A 24,355-nucleotide genomic window follows, 5' to 3' on the forward strand; every position below is an offset into this window, starting at 1 on the left:
ATCACGAATAAATCAAGAAAAAGAAAAAGAAAACAATTAACCAAGCAAATCTCACATGAATGAAGGTCATCATCCAGGATTGTAGAAATGCGCTTGTGATGTTTATGAAAAGGGTAAAAAGAATCCAGCGTACAACCTACAAACTCATTACCTTCAAGGATTTAAATGAAAAAAATCATCACTTCAACTTTTCATGAGACCAGTATGTATTTAATTTTAATTCACCACAGGAAAATTTCAGGAAGACGTCATGAGAAAAGAAGAAAACCAAGAACCAGGTAAATATGCTGAAATCTAGTGCGAAACCATATTATCTCCCTGGATTGTAGAAATGTGATTGTAATGTTCTTGTGCAGGGTAAAAATAATCCACCGGACAGCCAACAAACAGATTAACTTTAAACGTACAAAGGAAAAATTCACCACTTGAGCTTCTCACGACGCCAGTATGTTTTTTTTTTTGAAATAACGCCAGTACGTATTTGATCCATCTCACTAGAATTGCAAGAAGAAATCATGAAAAGAGAAAAAAAGATGAACCAATAAAATATGCTGAAATCTCATATAAAACCCAGGTCATCATCCTGGATTGCAGAAAATTGATTTTGATGTTTCTTTGAGGCATAAAATAACCCACTGGAAGGCCTCACTGGAGCTCTGATGGAGAGGAAAATATCCACAGAGTAGTATGGAAGGAAACTAACGACCTTTCGGAATGATTTTCCCTTCCATTTGATGCTTATGTGATGATATTTTGTTGATAATTTGAGCTTCTGTTCCAAGATCTTCTCCGAGATCGTCGTGGAAATCCCCCTTGAGACATTGTCCATCGTGATCAAGGCAATAAGCCACATGCAAGAGCGTGCATGGGAAAACTCTCTCCCTGAGGAAAAGTGCATCAGCATTCTGCCCAAGTATCTCTGTCCCAACATCTATCAATCTATCTCTTTATGTCTGTCTCTAGGTAATAATTAAGCTGCATTTTTTAACTGAGGCTATTCTATGAAATGACTTCCAGGTATCTGACATGTTCATATTTTTCACAAATTCCTTTTTTTCTCTCTTTCCCTCTCCTTGTTCTTGCTGAAGAGATGATCTTCATGAGCATTTTAAAACTAAGCCCGAGCTAGATCTCTCTCTTTCAATCTATCCCTGTATTTGAGTTATTTGTCTTTCTTTGCTTCTCTCTCACTCTCCCTATTTCTTTTTCTCCCTCCATTTTTTTCACTCTCTATATTAATGTATCCGAAAGATATATATGGAGGGCGAGAAAAATGTAGAGGGGATGTTAAAGGACCAGACTTACAGTTTACTTGACAGCCTTCTTCTTTTTTCCAGTTTTCTTTTTCTTGGATGCAACGCGGGGGCCTCTCTTAAACACAGCCAATACTTCTATGCTGCATAAAACAGAAACGATTGTTTTATAACGATAGATAACTATGGAAACAGAAACGTGCATTTAAAAACAAAGAGAAAACGATTGTTTTAAACCTATCGTTGTATGGGTTCAAAAGGATAGGCCGAGAAGGAAATAGAAACAGAACTCTAAAAAATATAGGGAGAGGGAAATGGAAATACAGTTTTCAAAAACAGAAATAGAAACATAAAAGACAGTTTTAAAAGCGCAGTAAACAACAGAGAGAGGGAAATAACAGAAATGTCAGTTTTACAACGGTAAAGGACAACAGTAACATAAATTTGAAAACGGAGAGACCAAAGAGAATTGGAAAGTAGAGCTTTAAAAAGATAGAGTGAAACAGAAGCATACATTTAGAAACACAGAGTGAGTGAGAAACAGATAGGAAGGTTCAAAAAGATAGAGAAACTGGGAAACAGACACATACTGCTAAAACACACAGTAAGAGAGAAACAAAGACAACAGTTTTAGAAAGAGAGAGTGAGCAGAGGGAAGGAGAAGCTTAAATTTGAAAACAGAGAGAGAAATAGAGTAATAAAAACGAAGAAATTATTTTCACAGAAGGACCAAAACAGTTTCATTTTCCCCTCACAGAAATAAAAGAAAATTTTTTTCAAGTAGAAATAAGACTAATGTCAAAATGTCATTGTCGAAATATATCAATCAGACAATAGTCCACACCTCTGTGTGCCAGGGAAGAAGTTGAAAGCATGAGCCTTATCTAAGTGCCAAGATTTATCAGCTACAAGAGATGCACAATCCTGAAAAAACCCATAATTATTCGTGGACTTATCCTGAAATCCATCAAACATAGATTTTCAAAATAGAAGCTTAAATAATAATGACCCGCTTAAAGCTGTCCCATCCACAGCTAATATAGATAAGAGTCTGCGGCCATGATTCAGAATCTTCCAGCTGGGTTTTGCCTTCCACTTGAACAGAGGCTTCCCTCGCCTTTAAAATCCATGGCCTTTTCTCTTCCTTCGTTTTTTGCACAGAACTGTGAAGAGAAAAAGAATATGTCGAAACAAAACTCTCAAACCTGTATTTATTTTATTCTTGTAAAAAATTAAACCTCATGCAGACTCCAAATATGAAGAAAAGTAATTGAAATTAGCTTAGGGCATGTCTACATCTAGAGGAATGATCTTGGACGGGCAGAAAAACAAGAATCTCAGACTGTAGGGTTAAAAACGTCGTTCCCAATTATAATAGGGTGTTTCATGTAAAGTCATATTGCTCATCCCATCGTCCTGCTTCCTCTCTCCTCCGATCATCCAAACATCAAGATAAAATCATAGAAAGGAAGATAGAACTAAAGATGGTTCAAGCCATTTCAACAAAAGCCTACTTGACTTTCCTCAGGGAAGGGTTATATGTATTTAGAGGGAAAGTACCCTAAATCAGAAAAGGTATAACTACCACAGATAGTTATTGGGGATCGTAACAGTATTTTAAGCTATCAAACACGTTATAACCAACTCACAGGAATGAAGAAGTCTGGTTACCTCTCTACTTTCTTCGCACCTTTACGGTTTCCCACAATTTTTAGGGCATCAATTAAAGCAATGTCCAACCCTTTTCTCGGAGGATCTACTATAACAACATCTGAACCTTCTAGCCAGTGAATTGAATCCTGTAATCATTAATTATGACGTCAAAAAACAGGATTAGAAAATAAGACACAAATATGAGCACCAAAGACATACGATTGATGCATCTGCCTGGTGCCAACTGACATGGCAGTCTAGGGCTTTGGGCAGACGGTTGATGGATTTCTCAAAGGATACTTTCGACTCTTTGTTTATCTCCACACATTTCACAGAACTGCATCGGAATGAAGCATTGTTCATGTTATGATGATGAGCCAAGGAAATGCACTGGCAAAAAAAGTTTATGATCTACTTGCCTGCATTTCCTAGTAGCAGCCACAGATAGTCCAATAGCACCGGCCCCCGCATATAAATCAACAACAGATGACCCGTAAGGCACGTATTTCTGCAATTTCCTCAGCAGGGAATTAAACGCCTGAAGGGAATTAAGGGTTTAAGTCAATAACAGAAGTGTTCTAATAAAAATAGAACTGAAAAAAAAAGTTGCACCTGAGTGTTTGCTTGAACGAAGCTAGAAGGTGCCAAGCAAGAATCTACACCTCCAATGTGCTCCCACAAATCCTCTTCGCCCACCAGATGTCTCCACCTGTTTCCAAAAATTACCTGAAGGACACATTCAAGTTAATCAAATTTGGAGAAATTTTGAGCCAAATTTTAGAATTACTAATAAACGGTTGTCAGGAAATAAAATAAAATATTAACATTCAGCCCACAAACTTAAGTTAGTGTGAAGTCTGAGAAAATTTAATGATTTTAGCTGATTTAAACTAATTCTATCCCGAAAGGCAATAAGCCTGATTTCATCAAATGGTAATCATGCTCGAAAAGGATAAGCAACTAGAACTTTATGATCGAAAGAAAAACGAAAACATATTTCAAAACCAGAACTGAAACGTGGGTTTAAAGGATAAAATTACCAGGAAGGTGATGTAAAAGCAAAAAGATCCCGCTACATAAAATATGGGAATGATTGCTTACATTTCCGCTGGATGTCTGAAAATTACTCCACACTGAATGGATTAAGTGGACTCCACTCTTTGGACCGCCATTCCTCCAAAGAAACTGCAGCGGAAAAGTTTAGTTAAGGATGGAAACACAAGAATTGTAACCGCTTCAGGTGGCAGGATTCTTCCAAAATGTGTTCAACGAGCAAAATATTATACCTCCAACAACCTATTATTACATTAGTCGTGAATGAAAAAGTATACTGAATAATTCGGTCATCCTGTGGACAAAGGGAACAGAATACATACTACCTCTTTGTCACAATTTCTCTTTGCCTGAAGGAAGGGCCTCATTTTTTCCAGATTTACTCTATTTTGTTGAAGAAGACAATATTTCACTTGTTTCTGGTCATTCATGACTTTGATAATCATAATTAAGACTTTGATACCCATGTGAGTCGAAATTGCAAGAATCACTATGGCAATTAGTGCTCCTTGAATGAAGTTTCCACTAAACCAACCGTTCTAGAGCTATGTTCCTCATCTTCATCTTCGAACTCCCAGGTGGCCAAGAAATCTGGTCGAACCCCCAGGCTGATTTCAGCCCTGCTCCCCAGAGAATTCCAAGCCACCGAGGACAAATGTGAATGTTGCTTCCTACCAAGGTGCCTCTTCTTATTCATAGAATTCCTTTATTCCCTATCTAAACCACAGGTGAAACAAGTGAAATCTGGACCACCTGGACCTGTGTTTCCATTTTCCTGGTTATTGAACCTTATTTTCTGTCCATGCTTCTTCCTCCTTGCATAAACTCATACAGAGATCGTATCAGACTTCCCACCAAAACATGCATTACTGTGTTGACGTGAAATTAGATGTGATCCCAACCCCTGCCAGAGGTATTATTTTATAGGATTTACTTCCCTTATGTAACCTTTCTATAAGGAGGGCAGGCAAAAAAAATATAGAAAGCGGGAATATCAGCGGAAAGGGGCTGCTTCAACATGTGAGGTTTGGCACATCTGAGATGGTAGTATTCCCAGGGTTTGCGATCCTAATTGAGCACCTTGCCGTGGAGACTATCTGCCTATGCCACACGCTCACATCCAACGGCCTTCAACAGTGCTGTATTGCGTGGGTGTGACTGAAGATAGAGCTTCTCCTCCAATTTGACTATCATCCTGAACCAGAATTAATCTGGTTCTATAGTAAACTGGGCCATTACCAATATTTCCTCAAATTCACTTTCCCATTATTGCCTCGAGGATCCAGTTTCCTTGCACTTCTGAACCATATGCGTCTATGACTAGTAGCCTCTCAAAGCAAATGTATTGTTCACTTGCTTCATATATATGACACACCAAGGAGTGGCCACCTGGGAGGGGGTCCCCGAGTTTCTTTTTGTAGCCATAAAAATAATATTAATAAAAAGGGTTTGCCATCCTGAAAATGAGGACGAATGAATGATGACAATGTCATCGTCATCTTCATCATTTGGACATCATCTGATGACGATGACCAAATCTTCATAGTCAATCAGCCATCATCAGCTCAGCCAAGATCATGAACGAAGTATAGTCCTAGGCGTTTTCATCAATGAAAGATAATGAGGATAATGAAAATGTCAAGAACAGGACAAGTGAAGGTGAAAAGTAGGTATTTTTCACCAATGTCCTGCTTTCGTCCAGGTCTCAACCCTGCTGCCTGTACCATGACTGTTGCCGTCAATACCATGCCATGAATGTCGTTGCCATTGCCACTGGTGCCACCATGCCCGCACTAGAAGAGAGTTAGTACAAGAGTTCAAGCCAATCCATTGACATTTTTTTACCATTCATCAATGGAATAGCTTGGTGTTCTTCTGAAGTTTTCAGTGAATGAAATGAAATGTACCCCTTACTGATCTTATGCTTAGCAGAAAAATAATTGTCAAAATTGTTCTCAAACCAATGCATGGGAACATTAATTATTTGTTAAAAGGGATGCATTCATCACCCATAATTTACTTTTCATGCCAGAAAAAAATTGTAGGCTCGTCGTCCATTATTGTTCAGACATCATTGTCAATTTTTTTTTGAAGAAATATTCGTCATTGTCAATGTCAACCTACTGTTGAATCATTATCATCCTCGTTCTCCGGCAGCATCATCTTGATGATCTTCAATGTCGAAGTTGATGATAAAGACTTAAGAATGATGATCTGAAGTTCATACCAGGACGGGGAATCCTAAGTGTCCCACGCTGTTCAGACTCCAGACTCCAGACTTCAGACAGAACGTGAAGCCATTGGAGGACCTTCAGGATAAAATTCTACCCAGATAAGGTACTGCCTCTTGAATAGAATGATTATCAATATTTTTGCGAGCGATTCAAGTTAGAAATTAGACAGAATCAGGAAACTATGGTCACCAGATGTGTCCCCTGGCCTGTCCTAAGTACCAGGATACTAGACAGGACATGCAGATGGCCGCTCCCAGACAGGATGAAATATGGAGGTCCTCATCCCAGACAGGATGTCATTGGAAGGGGCACCACTGGTATGACACAGAAAACTAGGGACTTGTATCAGGATGTGTCTAATCCAATACCGCCCCCACAGTCCCATAGCAGACATGTTGAATCCATCAACATTGGAGATGCTCTCTTCAGTGGTTCAGGCATCGTTGATTGGGGGGATTTCAATGTGACCCTGGGGGCAAATGATAGGCCTCGTGTTTGCATCCCCCTCCTTTAACAATAAAGGAGGGGATGCAAACACGAGGTTTTTCCACCTTGTAGCAAATGGACGACAGAGAGTGAATCAGATATCATCAGTGACGGTCGGATCGCAAAGGGTTACAGGGACACAAGCAGTGGGTCGAGCAATGGCTGAGCACTTTCGGTTGATGTAACGGCGGGGGGGTCAGAACAGTTGGCGGTGGACGGGCCAAGGGGCGTCTCAGTTAACGCAAGGGCAGAGAGATGGTCTGGTGCGGCCTTTTGATATGGAGGAGGTTCGGGCAGCTATGGCAGGGCTCAATGGCGAAGGCGCCCCAGGACCGGACATCATACCGGTGTTTTTCTACAAGGAGTTCTGGAGTGAGGTCAAAGATGATGTGATCGCCACATTGGGGGAGCTCAGGAACCCCCAAGCAAATATGGAAAGGATAAAAAAATCCTTCTTATTCTTACTACCGAAGTGGCAAGGAGCAGAGAATGTGGGCGGTTACCGGCCCATATCGTTATCCAACTCCATATATCTCATTGTGGCAAAGGTACTGGCTAATCGATTACAAGGGGTACTTGGGGACTTGGTTGGGCCGTTTCAGTCTGCTTTTGTTCCGGGGAGACAGCTTGGTGACTGTGCAGTCATGGTAGGGGAGATTATTGCTTGGTGGAAGAAGAATGGGACCAAGGGGTTCATGTGGAAGGTAGATTTTGCGAAGGCATATGATCCTTTGGATTGGCGGTTCCTATGGGCAGCGCTACGAAGGCAGGGTTTCCCGGAGGAATGGATCAAATGGGTGAAGCGATGCGTGACGTCTCAGTCGCTTGCTGTGTTGTTAAATGGACGGCCAGAAGGGGGGTGGATCAGACCGCAGAGAGGGCTCAGACAAGGGTGTCCACTAGCGCCGATGCTTTTTGTTCTGGCAGCTGATGTACTAGCCATAAGTACTTCTTTGGTATGTGGAAGGGGTTGTTGTATTAGAGGTTTTCAGACGCCGAGCCAGCCATTGGGCATCCCTCTGTTACAGTATGCCGATGATACACTATTCTTCATCGAGGGATCGGTAGAGGAGGCCAAGAATTTGGCGGCACTCTTGCGGGTGTTCGCAGATTGTTCAGGACTGCACATTAACAGAGGAAAATCGGAATTTGTGGGTTTCGGCCTATCGATGGAGGAGGAGACCCAGTGTGCCAGTGCGCTTGAAACACCAGTGGGTTCATTGCCTATGAGATACCTGGGGCTACCCCTATCTGTTGATAGCCTACAACAAGCAGACTGGCAATCAGTGGTGGAGAAGGTGGAGAGACGGTTGGAGGGTTGGAAGCAAAGAGTCTGGTCGCGAGGGGGGAGACTAGTGCTGCTGTGATCGGTATTATCAGCAATTCCAACTTTTTATTTATCCGTGTTTAAAATCCCGGTGGGTGTTGAGAAACGCCTGAGCGGGATCATGCGGAGATTTTTTTGGAAGGGGGCAAATGCAGGGGAAGGACGTGTCATGGCGCTGGTTTCACGGAATGACATCTGCACGCCAACTAAACAGGGGGGACTTGGGGTGCCTGACCTAAATACACTAAATGTGGCGCTATTGACGAAATGGGTTAGACGGATCGTGGGACCGGAGGATGACTTGATTAAGGAGGTGGTGAGGGACAGATATGGATCCAATTTGGACTGGGAGAAGTTGATGCGTAATGTGAGGGGGAGTCGGTTTTTTGGAGAGGGCTGAGGAAGGTGTGGCCATTGGTCAAGGAGTTTTTCCGGGCCCAATTGGGGAATGGCGCCGGTTTTAGGTTTTGGATGGACAATTGGTCGTCGCATGGACGACTCCGTGATCTGTTCCCTCGCCTATATGCCCTTGCCCGTCCCCGGCATGCCTTGGTAGAAGAGTGTTGGGATGGAGTGTGGTGTCCAACTTTTGCGGCCATCTTATCTAGTCAGCAGGTGGAGGATTTTTTAAGCCTTCAGCAAACTCTGAACAACTGGAGGCCAATGGAGGGGATGACAGATGGGTGGGTATGGGCATCGGGTCCGTTCTCCAGCCGAGGTGTTTACCAGAGTTTGAGACCACACCACTATAAGGACCCAATCATCCTAAGGGCATGTCGCTCAATCTGGAGGCAAAAGATTCCTTTAAAGGTCAGGGTGTTTGCATGGCTGCTAGCCAGGAAGCGGACAATGACCCGCGTGAGACGGCGAAGGTTTTTTCCGGCTGAATCTTCACTATGCCTTGTGTGTACGGAGGAGGAAGAGGAGTGCCAGCATCTTTTCTTCCATTGTCGGCTTGCTCGGGCGCTATGGGCTAACCAGGGGCTGGCAGAGGTTACGTCGAGCTCGCAGTTATGGGCCACACTGCCGCGGCGCCAGCATGGGATTGACAAGGAGCGGGGGCTGAGATTCGCGGCGCTTTGGGCGATATGGTCTCACCGCAACGAGGTCGTCTTCAAGGGGGGGGCAATGTCGGTGGAAAGGGCTATAAATGATGTAGAGAGACTGGTTTTTTGTTGGTTTGGTCCTGGATGAGGTGGTGGATATGGGGGGAAGGATGGGCTTATGCTTTTTGGCCTAGACCCTTCCACGCCCGTGTGTACGGAGGGTCACCAAGTTGGGTGATCTTCTATATTATTCAAAAAAAAAAAAAAAAAATCACTCTATAATTCTCTCTTTCCCCCTCAAGAGACCACCATCGATAGAGACCTGTGTTAATGTCTCCCCTAATGTTATTCAAATGATTGTCTTTGATCCATATAATTTGAGAACGTGGTAGTCAAAAGTGGTCGCAGTAAGGTAAGAAAGATAACCTACATTTGATAAGGATTTCAATTTCTCAGACCCAGGTGACTCTTCATTCCTCGAATTCCATACCAAAGTAACTTGAACTTTTCCTACATAAAAGAAAATAGTTCATCAGGTATAAAGTCCACTCTCCCATTCATATAATACGGCTATTCGTGCAGCAGAAAGAAAAATAATGCACTAACCATGCTTATATCTGTCTGCTGCTGGGATTGAGGTGTTGAATGTTGTCACAGTCATCTGAGAAAATATGAGTAAAAGTTAAATGAACGAACAAACCGTACATTTGCGATGGTAACAGAATTTTTGGGGTAGAAGACCACTGTAAAATTAAAAGTTAGTTCATACTCTATCATTCGTTTCTTAAAATTACATAGTCAAAAAAACTATCCACGGTAGTTGATCTAGTTTTTCAATACTCATCGTTTTAATCATTCCTCCCATCATAAAACATGTCCGAAGAATATCATGCACAGAAGATTTAAATATGTTTTCCAGATATTTGAAACTTAACTGAACTCAAATAAAAGACATGCTCTCCGATGATATAGGATGCTAGTGCTTTAATCAAACAGCATTAAAAAAACAATATTAGACTGTTATTGTAATATGCGTTACAGTAACATTTCTCTAAAGTAACCCCTCATAACTTGTTTCCTGAATATCTTCAAAGGAAACACTCACACCGCCATAGATTACCAGGTAGGCAGCACCTAAATGAAAACCTATGATCTCTCTCTCTCTCTTTGTCCTCTCTTCCGTCCCCTCTGTTCTACTTGACATCTCATTGTGAACATTGTCGTGGAAGTCATCAAGAACATTTGAAGTTCTTTCAAAAAAAAAAATCAAGAATATTTGAAGTTACAATTAGGGGTTGCACCACAATCTCCTTGAACCTGGTTTGAGAAATTTACTCAAGCCGTGGTTAACGCAAATACAGTGGTGATCATACCCTATTTGATGAACATACATTACCTGGGAATGTGGTTATCCTAACCATATTTTTGAATGATCTTATATTCCTGTGGAATCACAAAACGAGGTCAGCAGCTCAATACCCAATTTAATACTAAGAGTTTATGCCAACTTAACTGATTTCTAGTCAAGGAGGTGGCCAATTCTTCCACTGTTATCACCATGTCTGAACAGAAATACTTTATTGATCTACAGGATGAAACAGGTTACCTACAGCGGCAACATCTACCTACCCCTATGGAAGTAAATTTCAAGGTTAAACCGATACAGATCCCTTGCGCTATTAGCAACCTATTGGTAAGCTTGTTCATGCCAGGCCAGATATATCCTACTGAGCCAATGTTCTTACTCAATGTGTGCATCAACCTACAATAATGCTCATAAAGTGTTACTGTACTGGAAAGGGACAACTGGGCTTCAACTCAATTTTCATCGAGGTAAATCATTGGCTCTAATTATGGTAGCTCGTAGGTCGACTACAGTTCCGGAGTCGCAATCTGATTACCTGTCAAGGCAAGACCCAAAAAGTCATCTCTCAATCAAGTATGGAGCAGAATTCCGAGCTCTGGTACCAGGGATCATTCGAACGTGCAGTACCCCGTGGTAGACCGACAATCCACAACGGAGCCAGCAAAATCGGCATCGGTGTACACCTTCACCGTCTTGTCCGAGCTATGAGGGAAGAGGAGTCCCTTGCCCGGGCAGCCCTTGAGATACGAAAGTACCCGGTGGGCGGCTTGACTGTGGATCTCCCTCGGTGAGTGCATGAACTGACTGAGCAGGTTGACCGCGAATGCAATGTCGGGCCGAGTGTGAGTCAGGTAGAGGAGTTTGCCCACCAACTGCTGATAGCGGTGAGCATTCGTCAAAGGAGAGTCCTCGCCCTTGCCCAACTTGACGTTGGGGTCGATAGGAGTGCTCACTGGCGCACACCCGGTCATTCCTGTCAAAGTCAGCAAGTCGACGGCGTATTTCTGCTGTGAAACAAAGAGGCCCCGTGAGGAGTACGCCACCTCAAGGCCGAGGAAATATCGGAGAAGGCCAAGGGCCTTGATCTCAAATTCCTTGGCCAGGGCGGTGCTAAGACGAACGGCTTCAGCAGCATCTGATCCCGTGATGAGGATGTCGTCGACATACACAGCAGGATGGAGATCCCGGTCGGACGGTGGCGGAAGAACAAAGTGGCATCTCCGTTGCTCTGAGTGTACCCTTCGGCTTTCAGAACAGCGGAGAACCGGCCGAACCACATGCGCGGAGACTGCTTTAGTCCATAAAGGGACTTCCGCAGTCGGCAGACGTGGCCAGGGGGGCCGAGAGAGTAACCCGGCGGCTGCTGCATGTACACCTCCTCCGTCAAGTCGCCATGCAAGAAGGCGTTCTTGACGTCGAACTGTCGGATAGCCCACCGGAAGTGAGCCGCGAGGGCCAGGAGGAGGCGAACGGTCTCCATCTTCGCCACAGGTGAGAACGTCTCGAAGTAGTCCACTCCGTAAGACTGGGTGAACCCGCGAGCCACAAGTCAAGACTTGTAGCGCTCAAGGGTGCCATCCGCATGATGCTTCTTGGTGTGGACCCACTTGCAATCCACCGCCCGCTTGCCAAGAGGGAGGGGGACGATGTTCCAAGTGCGGTTTCGGAGTAGAGACTGCATCTCCTCGTCCATTGCCGCTTTCCAATGAGGAGAAGCGATAGCATCGGCTAAGCGGCGAGGGATGGGATCCGACTCGATGCGAGCAAGAAACAGCCGGTAGGGAGTACTCAGCCGGTCGAAGGAAAGAAAATGCGAAAGAGGATAACGGGGCGTCTGAGTGCACTGACGAACCCCTTTCCGGAGGGCAATGGGCCATCCCAACTGGTCGTCATCGTCGAGAGAGGTTGAGGATGGCTCGGCCAATGGAAGATGAGCGGAAGCAGTGGGGGAGGGGGAGTCCTCGGGGGGAGGACGAGAAGCCTCCACGGGAGAATCAGATGACGGAGCAGGGGAAGAAGACTCGTCATGGAAGGGAAGGAAAGGGTCATCAAGGGGAGGAGGCGCAACGGGAAGCGAGGAGGATGACTCGAGAGGGGACTGATCGGAGGAAGGAGGAAGAGGAGGAGCATGCCGGATGGCGGGAAGCAAAGATGGGGAGGACAGCACGTCCAAAGGCCCCTCGGGGGTCACCGACGGAGAAGAATCAAAGGGAGAGGGATCATGGAATGAGGAAGAAGATGCGGGAGCGGTGGGCTCCAAGAAAGGAACGGGCCCCAAGTGGGGAGCCGAGGGGGCCTCATCCAACGGGAGGCGGGATGAGGAAGAGTGGTCCCCAAAATAGGGTTCATGCTCGGCAAAGGTGACATTTGCCGAGATGAAGTATCGCCGAGACGGCGGATGGTAGCACCGATACCCCTTCTGAAGAGAGGAGTACCCAACGAAGACGCACCGAACAGCACGAGCGTCAAGCTTTGTCCGGCCCGGAGACGTGTCGTGGACATATGCCGTGCAGCCGAATATCCGTGGCAAGAGACCCGTCCGCAGGCACGTGTCGGGGAAGGCCGCGCTCATCCGGTCCAGGGGGGTAGAGAACGCCAACAGCTGGGTGGGAATGCGATTGACGAGATGGGTGCTCGTCAGGACGGCATCGCCCCAATACGGCCACGGGGCCTTGGCGTCGATAAGGAGCGTCCGGGCCGTCGAGGTGACATAGCCGATGCGACGCTCGCTAGTCCGTTCTGCCCGGGGTGGCAGGGCATGAAGATTCGTGGAGGATCCCGGTCGGGCGAAGAAGGCGTCGAGGTCGTTGTTGAAGAAGTCGCGGGCATTATCCGGCGAGACCGCTGGATACCCGACCAAACTGCGCCGCCACCATCGCACAAAATGACTGACATTCGGCGCAACTCCCGACCTCGCGGTGAGGAGGTAGACCCACGTATAGCGAGTTGCCTCGTCCACAAGTAGAAGGAAGTATCGATGACCTTTCAAGCTAGGTTTCGGGGCAGGTCCCCACACATCGCTATGCACCCGGAACAGCGGGACAGATGTGTGAGCCGAGGACGGAGTGAAGGAAGAACGCGATGCTTCGCCAACTGACAAGCGCCACACACCAAGGTCTTAAGGTCCAAGTCAGAACATAATTCAGGGGCAAGACGCTGAAGAGTCGCAAAAGGCGGGTGGCCCAGCCGCTGGTGCGTCATCAGGAGTCGTCCCCACCGCTGCTCGGCCCCCGTCCGAAGTGTCCGATGCACGCGAAGCACCGCGACCGTCCCCCATCATCCAGCAACAGCAGCCCGTTCTCCCGCCTAATCCGTGTAGTCCGGCCGACCTTGTCAGACAGAAACATGCCGTCAGGTTGGAGATGAAATGAGCACTGGACGGCATCAACAAGGCGTTGGGGTGACAGAAGTACAGCCCGCAGGTCGGGAACGTGGAGGACGTTGCGGACCACACCAAGGCCGTCCACATAGACTGCCCCGATTCCAGCCACGCGTAGTCGTCCACCCCCGGCCGTGAGAACAGTACGTGCACCACTATGCCGAACGTAGGAGACGAACCGAGTGTTGAGGGGGGTCATGTGCTCAGTGGCCCCCGAGTCAAGCACCCAAGTCGTGTCCGATACGACCGGCGACTGAAACACCGTATGGCCGCAATACCAAGTGTCGGCAGGGGAGGAAGACGCACCAAATGTGCAGAAGTAGGCAGTCGAAGAAGGCTGCATGGCTGCCACCTGATCACGGAGCCGGGCAAGCTCGGCTTGGATGCTGTCCAGAGCCGTGGTAGACGTGCTCGGGGCCGGGGAAGATTCAGATTGGGCCAACATGGCCTTGCTGTCCGCCTCTTTCTTCTTTCGCCAGTCGTTGAGACGTTTAGTGCACTTGTTCTTCCAGTGGCCCGGCTTCCCGCAATAGGTGCAGACGGGTGTTTTTGCAGGGCGGGCAGCGGCTGCCGGAGTCGGTAAGAGGGCCGAGGACTGCCCAGCAGCGGCAGCAGGTGCTGCCAGAAGCGCAGAGGACTCAGCCGGGTCGGAGGTGGGAGTCCCATGGAGAAGGAGATGACTCTCTTCCTCCTGGAGCTCCTGAACCAACGTCTCGAGATCCGGAGGGCCATCTTTGTTGTGCAGGGCCCGACGACGAATGGCCTCATATTCCCGGTTTAGGCCGTTGAGAAACCCCATGATGCGCAGGATAAGCATGTTCTGATAGGTCTTGCACTTGGGGTCGTCCGTTGGCAGGTAGTGGTCCACTTCATCCCACGCCTTCTTGTGCGAGAGCATAATCGGAGATCGACAGAGAGCCCTGTTTCAGGTTGGAAGCTTGAGCAGCGAGGGCGTAGATGCGCCACCAATCATTCTCCCGCCCGCAAAATTTCGTGGCTTGGTCCCAAAACCCTTTGACCGTTTTCTGATGGGGAAAGCGGTCGCGGAAATCGGGGGCCAATGTGAACGTGGACAGCCACCCAAGAATGAACTGCTCCTCGGCGTCCCAAGCCGCATAGTGAGGGTGATCGGCGGTCAAGGGATGCTCGGTGCAGTGCTTGTACAGTTGACGGGATTTGAGGGTGGTCTCGATGAAGCGAGACCACTGCAGAAGATTCGGGCCGCGGAGAAGAGTTGATTCCGGGACCAGAGGCAACGGATGAGTGATCTTGTAGGAGAGCGGCTTCTCCGCAAAGTCGGTCTCTGTGTAAGGCATGGTCTCTGTGTCGGTCTCTGCGCGGCTGACTGCGCGGCTGGCTGCGCGACTGGCTGTGCGGCTGGCTGCGCGGCTGGCTGTGCGGCTGGCTGCGCGGCTGGCTGTGCGGCTGGCTGCGCGGCTGGCTGTGCGGCTGGCTGTGCGGCTGGCTGTGCGGCTGGCTGTGCCGCTGGCTGCACGGCTGGCTGTGCGGCTGGCTGCGCGGCTGACTGCGCTGCGGGCTGCGCGGCTGGCTGTGCGGCTAACTGCGCTGCGGGCTGCGCGGCTGAGCGGGCTGCGTGGCGGCTTGCTGCTGTGCGGCTGGCTGGTCGCGCGGCTGCTTGCTGCTGTGCGGCTGGCTGGTCGCGCGCGGCTTGCTGCTGCGCGCTGGCTGGTCGCGCGGCGGCTGGCTGCGCGCGGCTGGTCGCGCGGCTGGCTGCTGCGCGCCGGCTGTGCTGGCTGCTGAGCGGGCTGCGCGCGGCTTGCTGCTGTGCGACTGGCTGGTCGCGCGGCGGCGGCTTGCTGCTGCGCGGCTTGCTGCTGTGCGGCTGGCTGGCTGGTCGCGCGCGGCTGGCTGCTGCGCTGCTGGCTGGTCGCGCGGCGGCTGGCTGTGCGCGCGGCTGGTCGCGCGGCTGGCTGGTCGCGCGGCTTGCTGCTGCGCGGCTTGCTGCTGTGCGGCTGGCTGGTCGCGTGGCGGCTGGCTGCTGCGCTGCTGGCTGGTCGCGCGGCGGCTGGCTGTGCGCGGCGGCTGGTCGCGCGGCTGGCTGGGCGCGCGGCTGGCTGCTGCGCGGCTGTGCTGGCTGCGAGGAGGGATGGAGGGTGAGATCAAGGGGATCTCAAACCCTAAAGGGTGATGTCAAACCCTAGAGAGGAAAGGGAAGATCAGGAGCCCTAGAGCTCTGATACCATGACAAACCCTAGAGAGTTTGGAGGAGAAGAAGGGTCGATGGAGGTTGAGAAATGAGAGAATAGATTGACATAAGAAAGTAAGTGGCTTACATTAGGGTATTTATACCCTATGAGAGAGAGGAAATAAGAGCTCCTAAAGGGCTTATAGAATAGGGCCCAAGAGGAGGATAAGCACTTAACTAACAGAATCCTTTATGTGGATTCAAGGAATCCTTCAAGAATTAGGAGTCCCACTGCTGGACCCAGCCAATTACAGTGCAATAATAAGTCAGCCATCAATCTCACACAAGATCCTTTTCACCATGGCAGAACCAAGTATGTTGAGATTGACTGACTGTCATCCAGGACATACCATTTCCTATTTTATCCTTTATATATGTTATGTTCCAAATTTTCTTCTTTCTTTTTGCTTTCCGTTATAGGGCTCATCTAATGGCCTACTATGTGTAAACAATTCTTTGGTATTTAAAACAGAGAAACTTAATGAAATGTTGTTGTTGTCCAATATGTGAGTTCCCCTCTAGGATTCCCTGGGGTGAAGAGTCTTACGCTGAGGAGCTCAGGAGCTGAAGATAGCAGTTCCGGGGAACACACTGATATTTATTGAAAGAAAAACTGGAGGCCAAGATTCTGGAGATCATAGACGTCAACACTAAACAAAGATTGGCTGCCCCCTGACCAAAGGGCTCTCCTGAGACCAGCATGAGATCCTTGTGTCCAATCTGGAAATGAAGGACATTCATTCCCCAGTTTGAGGAAAGTTGCAATAAGATATACTCTGTTTGTGGTAACATGTGTTGCACATAGTTTTAAACAAACAGCCATTTTACGTAATCATTGTAATCTGGCTGATCAACCAGACATGAACTGGCCCCCATAAACTTGTATACATTCTCTCAATGCTAATGACCATTTGTTGCTTTATCTTTGTTCATCATTGCATTTTCTCTTCCATTCTCCCTCTTGACTTTGTGACCTAGGTCACTCGTCACACCTCTTTTGGCTGGAATCTTACATATAGAGAATAGCATAAGCTCTCTCGTGAATCTCAAAACATCACTTGAGGAAAAATTTACATTCAAGCGTCCTTAATGTAGTTTGAAGTAAGGAGAGGGCAAAAGTCCAGTGATTCATCCACATCACACATTAACCAAAGGATTTTGGTGGCTAGGGAAGGCAAAAAGGTAAATGCTTCACAAAAATAGAAGAATGTCTCACTTGCACATATCTCAGTTCACCAGTTCCCTGATCTTCATCATATGGATGGATGTTTAACACGGAAATACCTAATAATTATCAGAAACATCAGCCACACTACTTGAACAAAACGAAGGTAAAATAACAATTGAGATAAAAGGACGTTCATCAGAAGATACCTTTCCTCAGGAGTTCCACCGCTGAATTAATGCTCGGATGATGAGCTGTTAAACACACATAGAAACTTTTGATTTTCTAAATAAGACGCAAGAATGGAGCTTTTATTTTTAGGAGTGAGAATAGAAGCATTTCATTCGTTAATACAATTAAACTTTGTAACGGCCATTGCACAAGTGTTTCACAAAAGGAAAAAGAAAGGAGAATTATAAAACCCAAAAGAATTATAAAACCCAAGAATTTACCTCTGCAACGGGGAATATCCACAACGTTATGCGTCCCTTCTTCATACAACCCAATATAAGGACTCTCCGATGTTCCCCTAACAGCAAGTTTAGCCCGGCACCTCCATTCCCACTTTCCAAAAACAAATCAACACTCAGACAAAAGAACACCTCAAAAAACCCAAATTTCGGTTACAAGCCCACCAATTTCCCGCCGTCAAAGGTAAAATCTGCGACCCCAAAATCTTTGAGAAAATTCCCCGCTTCCTCAAGAACAACAGGCCGGTCCAAATCCCACTCATGACTGCACCCAGAGCACCTGCCAACTCGTTCTCCCACCAATTAACAACCAAAAAACGCCAAAAACCTTACAAAAACACCATCACAGATCAAACTCACGACTGAAAGTGCTCGCATTGGAGAGATTTCGCAGATGATTGAACATTGGAGGGTGCTGCGGAAGATGAAGACAAAGAGATCGTCGCAACGCGTGATTCTTGCTGAGAAGAAGAAAGTCGGCTTCTCACGGCCACTCGCGCCGACAAGATCGCCGGCGAGAGCGCCGCCGCCATCGCCGCCGCCATCGCCGCCGCTAACGGATTAGACAAGTCTCGCTGAAACGGCTAACTGTTGGGGTTTAAATAGGTCCCAAAAAATCCCAAAATATCTTATTATTTATATTATCCTCTTTTTTTACGTAATTATTTTCAAGAACTGTAATTAATAAAGTGCAGGGACGCGGACGGGACGAAAATCGGGACGGAAATTCGTCTCGAGACCTCCGGACGGGACGGTTTTCGTCCACTCAGACCAAAAAACCGTCCCGTCCGGAGGTCTCAAACGAAAAATCGTCCCGTCGGCGAGGTTGGACAAATTGGGACGGAAATTCGTCCCGAGACCTCTGGACAGGATGATTTTCGTCCACTTGGATGAAAAAACCGTCCCGTCCGGAGGTCTCGGACGAAAAAAACCCCGTCCGCGTTCCTGCACTGATTCCGGACGTCGGACAGCACGATCTTCGTCCCATCCCGTCCATCGTCCATGTCCCTGACGATCTGGAATTATACTAGGGCAGGGACGCAGACGGGATGGTTTTTTATCCCAGGACAAAAAAATAATCCCGTCCGCGAGGTTGGACGAAAATCGGGACAAAAATTCGTCCCGAGACCTACGAACGAAACGGTGTTCGTCCACTCGGGCGAAAAAACCTTTAAGTCCGCATCCCTGCACTGATTCCGGACGTCGGACGGGACGATCTTCGTCCCTTCCCATCCATCATCCATGTCCCAGGCAATCCGGAACTATGCTAGTGCAGGGACGCAGACGGGACAGTTTTTTCGTCCCAGGATGAAAAAATCGTCCCGTCCGCAAGTTGGACGAGACCTCCGAGTCAGAACGATTTTCATCCACTTGGGACAAAAAAACCATCCCGTCCGGAGGTCTCAACAAAAAAACCATCCCGTTCGCGTCCCTGCACTGATTCCGGACATCGGACGCGACGATCTTCGCCGCGTCCCGTCCATCGTCCACGTCCCGGATTATCCAGAACTATAACTGTGAACAGACCTGTTTTGCAATTTACAGAAAGCCAGTTAGCCGTTTCAGTTAAACTATAAATCATTACATTTAAAAATCTCTAACTGTTGGAGTTTAAATAGGTCTCAAAAAATCCCAAAATATTTTACTATTTATTACTAGCATGTTCTTTTAGGTAATTTTGTTCAAGAAATGTTAAAAGATTTGTTTTTGCAATTTACAGAAAACTAGAGAGATTTTTAAATGTAACGATTTATAGTTTAACTGAAACGGCTAACTGTTGGGGTTTAAATAGGTCTCAAAAAATCCCAAAATATCTTACGATTTATTACTAGCATGTTGTTTTAGGTAATTTTATTCAATAAATGTTAAAAGACTTGTTTTTGCAATTTACAGAAAACTAGAGAGATCTTTAAATGTAAGGATTTATAGTTTAACTGAAACGGCTAACTGTTTGGGTTTAAATAAGTCTCAAAAAATCCCAAAATATCTTACTTTTATTTATTACTAGCATGTTTTTTTAGGTAATTTTATTCAAGAAATGTTAAAAGACTTGTTTTTGCAATTTACAGAAAACTAGAAAGATTTTTAAATGTAAGGATTTATAGTTTAAAGTATCTATAATGATAAACCACAATGATTTATTCCTTATATTGAGAAATATGTTTGTAGAATATTTTTTTGAAATTGTAATGCGAAAGTGTTTGATGCAAAGCAAGCAGAGTAATTGTGTATAGATTATTAGAGATTTTTTAAAAGATTTTGTAGAGATGCTGCAATTTCTAGTATCTGAAATCCCAATGGTTGTTATTATACTATAGTAGCCTATTTTTTCAGGTATATATATTCAAGAAATGTAAACACACTTGTTTTTGCAATCAACAGAAAACCAGAGAGATTTTAAATGTAATGATTTATGATTTAAAGTATCAACAATAAGAAACCACAGTGATTTATATCCATAAACTGAGAAATATTTTTGTAGAATAGTTTTTTGAACTTATAATGTGATTATGGTTGATGCAATGCAAGTAGAGTAACTGTGTACAGATTATCAGAGATAAAATATTTTGTAGCGATGCTGCAATTTCTAATTTCGGAAATCCCAATGGTTTTTATCGTACTGTACTACTAGCCTCTTTTTTAGGTAATTATATTCAAGAAATGTTAACAGACTTCTTTTGCAATTTACAGAAAATCAGAGAGATTTTTAAATGTAATGATTTTTGTATAATATATTTTTCAAAATTGTAATGTGAAAGTGGTTGATGAAATGAAAGCAGAGTAAGTGTGTATAGATTATTAGAGATAAAAGATTTTGAAGAGATGCTGAAATTTCTTGTGTCTGAAATCCCAATGGTTGTTATTATAATATACTAGCTTATTTTTTAGGTAATTATATTCAAGAAATGTTAACAGACTTTTTCTGGCAATTCACAGAAAACCAGAGATTTTTAAATGTAATGATTTATAGTTTAAAGTATCTATAATGATAAATCACAGCAATTTTATTTATTGTGAGAATTATTTTTGTAGAATAGTTTTTTGAAATTATAGAGTGAAATGGTTAATGAAATTGAAGTGTAAATTTTTTGTTATAGGTTATTAGGGATAAAAGATTTTTTAGATATTATGTAATTTCTAGTATCTGAAACCACAATGGTTGGTATTCTACTTCCATTTGATTTGTACATTAGGCAAAATATCAATGCACATAAGTTTGAGTTGGCAAAGTTTGAGGTAAGTGAAATCCCAATGGTTTTTATACTTCCCTTTTGAGTATATTTTCACTTTGCCTTCATCCTGATCAATCTCACCTGGTAATAAAAAGGTCATGTAATAAAATAGAGATAAAATTGCACGAGTGAGTGAGTTGATAAAAAATCTAGTATTGAAGGCTGTGCCTTAGAACTTGGATGCAATTACAAATGCCAATGAATAATAAAGGACTGACTTTCACATCTCTTCCATCTCTTATAAATATGAAAAATTAACTATTAGGTTTTGGAAATGAAGTCCCACATAAATGTATTCTCACCTACATTTATATCCCTTGAATCATTCAAATTTCTGTCTAAATTGAAACAATTGTTTCTATAAGCTTATTAGACACCAAAGGTATATTATAGATCGAGGCTAAATCACAACTAGACTATAAACATGAATTTTCAAGATATGATGGACCCTTGGGTCCAAGAGAACGTGGAAATTTTACTTTATACTGATTCAGTGAAATTTTAAATGCATCATGACACAAACGAACGTGTAACAATCATACATCTTAATATGCTCAATATACTATATTCATCATTCTTGTTGTAGGTCCTCAAGGGTTAAGCAAGGGTAGTCAAACTATCTATGAAATAAGAGAAGGAGGCTTAATATATAAAAGTTATTTTTTATTCTCATAGATGTCAAATAAAGCATGTGAGTGATGAAAACTAGTCAAAACTACTTTAAATAAATGATACATATTTATTTTGTTTTAGATAAGTTCCAATAATAAAATGTGATTTTTGGAGAATTTTTTGGGCAATAAAGAAGACTAAACATTGAAAAAAACCTTCAGCCACAATTTGTGGGCAATGGCACTCCGTTGGGCGGGTAATAGACTGAAAACGTCAATGCTTTGCTACAGGAGGAATTTTTTCAGTGCTTTTTGATGTGTTGAAAACTTTAAGTCTAGGATATCCTCTTGAATTTAACCTAAAAAAATGGTGAGAAAATTCAAATAAAACATTTAGGAGATCACATAAACCTTGTTGTCACTTCCCGCAAGGGCCAAGTGGTGCTCTTTCTCCAAGAATCTTGATCACCCTTGAACTCTCTCTCCCACACTCTTGTAGAACAAGAAAGGTTTAAAGAAATCTGATGCACTAGGCCTCCAACAACAAGTTGGTAGCAGAAATCCAATATGAGATACAAAGAGAGGGGAGAAGAGAATAAGTAGAAGTGCCCTAACTCTCCCAGCCATTGGATTTGATTCCAAGGGATTGGATGGGTAGGATTTCTAGATTTCCAGCCTGGACCCACATGCCCTCCTTCTCAGATTTGAAATTAGAACTTTCAAATTCAAATTGTGGGTTAGTTCCACAATTTTTTGCCTTTAAATGAACCGGTCTTTAAGGAGGTTTGAATGGGCTTCTTGTTTATTGGGCCTCCTCTTATGATTTATTAGATTTCTAATTTCCTCCCATTTTTATCTCAAATTCACCATTGTATTTACCTAAGTCCTTTTTATTAAATAAAACTCCAAGAACATGTGAGAAATCCACTTGACTCTAAAGAGTCAAATGGGGTTAGTCTAAAAAATCAATAAAATTTATAAAAATAGAGCTTAGGAAAATAAATCTTAAATTTATCATTTTATCCTTAAATGGTGAATAATGCTAGTGCAAATATAAAAATATGTGGTAAAAAATAAGTATAAAATCATATATTTATTGATCTAATTTGACGTTATCATCTTCCTTTATATGCATATACTGCTTTCTAAACGTTATCCCTTGTCCATTAAATCTCCCTCAGCCATTGATTTTATCATCTACACCATCCAGTCATGTCAACATTAGTGGTCAAATTCTGAAGGTTTAATGGCCGGAAATTCATTTCTAATGTATACTTTATGGTTTGAAAATATTCAAAGTTACAACGTATTTCCTAAATCATCTTGAATGGTAAAATCTTTGTCAATCCACTCTGGTCAAGGGAAAGACATTATAAAAGTGAAAATATGTCTATGATATTTTAGGCCATCATATAATGAAGTTACAGGCTGTGTCAATGTTAAATAAAATGTCTTAGTACCTCGTATATTGAAGTTTATGTAGTTAAATTAATTTTTGACCCAAGGACAGCATGCACAGCCTATAATACTGTTGTCCAAAATGATAAATATGTGGACATGGCATCCATATTTCCCAACATCATAAGGAAACATTTGCCGCCCAATACGATAACATTATTTTTAGAAATTGTGAGTGAAATAAATAAACAAAACATTTATTTTCATTAATATACATGAAATAATTTTTATTTAGATTATCAAATTATTTCATCTTATGAGATTACATTTTCAAGCCTGTTTTTGGAAGGTTTTATAGGACATAAAGAAGTTTTAAATTAGAAGAAAATATGACTCATGATGACATCATAATTTTATTTTGTATCACTTTAGTGAAATGGAAATTCCTGATAGATTATTTATTTATATTTCGAATGGTCACATACTTTGTCATTCATATATTGGATAACACTGTCGGATGTCTCTCGATCTTTGACACATCGAGTTTTATAAAAAAAATACTAATAATAAAATTTTAGAATTTACTAAAGAATGTGTAAATTCTAAATATATTTTGAGAAGATTGGAGATTGAGAAGGATGGAAAATTTTAGGATAGATTGTCAAGATTTATATTTGGAATTGTAAATTATAAATAGAGATTGGTTATAAAAATTTGACCCACACCTTGTAAGTGGAGAGATAAATCCTATAGATACTTTCATCCAAAATGTACATATCCTCATTAATGACATATCATACAGAAAAAATTAATCTTTGGTAATAAGATAGAAAGAATGAAGCAACACAATAAAGATATGTTAATATGATGCATTTATTTTTTATTTAGATAGTTGTATTTTCAGTCAAAATTATCTATTATATTATTCTTAAATGTAAAATACACTGAAACTATATCTCTTATCATTCGTATAATATTACATGTCACAATAATTTACCTCTCTTTGAAATTTTGAATTTTTTCTAAGAACTCCATCGTGTATATTGCAGGTAATCCAAAGTGTTGAATTCTATCTATATGACTTCCTTCATTCTTTCTATCTTATCGAACCTGATTAAATTTTTTGTATGATATGTCATCAAGGAGGATATGTAAATTTTGGAGGCAAGTGAATGTGGGATTCATCTATTCACTATCAAGAGGTGGATAAATATTTCCCAATTGATTTTATTTTCCCTGTACTCTATTAGACGCATGATTCATGAGTTTGTGGATACCACCCCGAATAGTTGGTCAAAGAGGATTTATGAATAACATAAAATCCTTATCAGAGAGAAACAAAGATATTATTTGTTGTAGTAGCCTCAGAAAAAAAATCAAAGATAATCCATTGATAAGCCTAAAAATGCGTGTAACTATGTCGTTGATTTGACGTTTAGTCTTATAGAATAAAATTTATAAATACCCTTAATCAC

General features: G+C 43.6%; 2 protein-coding genes across 2 annotated transcripts; both read right to left on the reverse strand.

Moving 5' to 3' along the window:
• Positions 1-518: 518 nt before the first annotated feature.
• On the reverse strand, positions 519-18,206 carry LOC144714451 (S-adenosyl-L-methionine-dependent methyltransferases superfamily protein). The gene is made up of 16 exons (XM_078589198.1): positions 17,999-18,206; positions 17,804-17,918; positions 17,621-17,732; positions 17,378-17,422; positions 17,220-17,287; positions 9,659-9,713; positions 9,483-9,562; positions 4,008-4,091; positions 3,519-3,632; positions 3,326-3,444; positions 3,126-3,243; positions 2,925-3,052; positions 2,263-2,416; positions 2,098-2,177; positions 1,306-1,396; positions 519-882 (listed from the first exon to the last, which is right to left on the reverse strand). The coding sequence occupies exons 1-15, from the start codon at positions 18,181-18,183 to the stop codon at positions 1,309-1,311; spliced, it is 1,545 nt and encodes a 514-aa protein (XP_078445324.1). The 5' UTR covers positions 18,184-18,206; the 3' UTR covers positions 519-882; positions 1,306-1,308.
• LOC144714299 (uncharacterized) lies at positions 13,608-15,113 on the reverse strand. Its single transcript, XM_078589021.1, has 3 exons — positions 14,809-15,113; positions 14,104-14,717; positions 13,608-13,747 (listed from the first exon to the last, which is right to left on the reverse strand). Exons 1-3 carry the CDS (start codon positions 15,111-15,113, stop codon positions 13,725-13,727), a joined length of 942 nt encoding a protein of 313 aa, XP_078445147.1. The 3' UTR covers positions 13,608-13,724.
• Positions 18,207-24,355: the final 6,149 nt, after the last annotated feature.

The sequence above is a fragment of the Wolffia australiana genome, chromosome 17, assembly GCF_029677425.1.
Source record: "Wolffia australiana isolate 7733 chromosome 17, ASM2967742v1".
In the NCBI taxonomy this organism is placed as follows: domain Eukaryota; kingdom Viridiplantae; phylum Streptophyta; class Magnoliopsida; order Alismatales; family Araceae; genus Wolffia; species Wolffia australiana.

Bases quoted from the DNA above. Each gene is read 5' to 3' on its own strand.
- LOC144714299 (XM_078589021.1), bottom strand. From the start codon at position 15,113: ATGCCTTACACAGAGACCGACTTTGCGGAGAAGCCGCTCTCCTACAAG. The intron at 14,718-14,808 runs GTTTTGGGACCA...AACCTGAAACAG, and splicing joins CATCAGAAAACGGTCAAAGG to GGCTCTCTGTCGATCTCCGA. The intron at 13,748-14,103 runs GTGCGTCTTCCT...CTGTCTGACAAG, and splicing joins TGCCTACTTCTGCACATTTG to GTCGGCCGGACTACACGGAT.
- LOC144714451 (XM_078589198.1), bottom strand. From the start codon at position 18,183: ATGGCGGCGGCGATGGCGGCGGCGCTCTCGCCGGCGATCTTGTCGGCG. The intron at 3,445-3,518 runs GTGCAACTTTTT...AATTCCCTTCAG, and splicing joins TCGTTCAAGCAAACACTCAG to GCGTTTAATTCCCTGCTGAG. The intron at 3,053-3,125 runs GTATGTCTTTGG...TAATGATTACAG, and splicing joins ACCAGGCAGATGCATCAATC to GATTCAATTCACTGGCTAGA.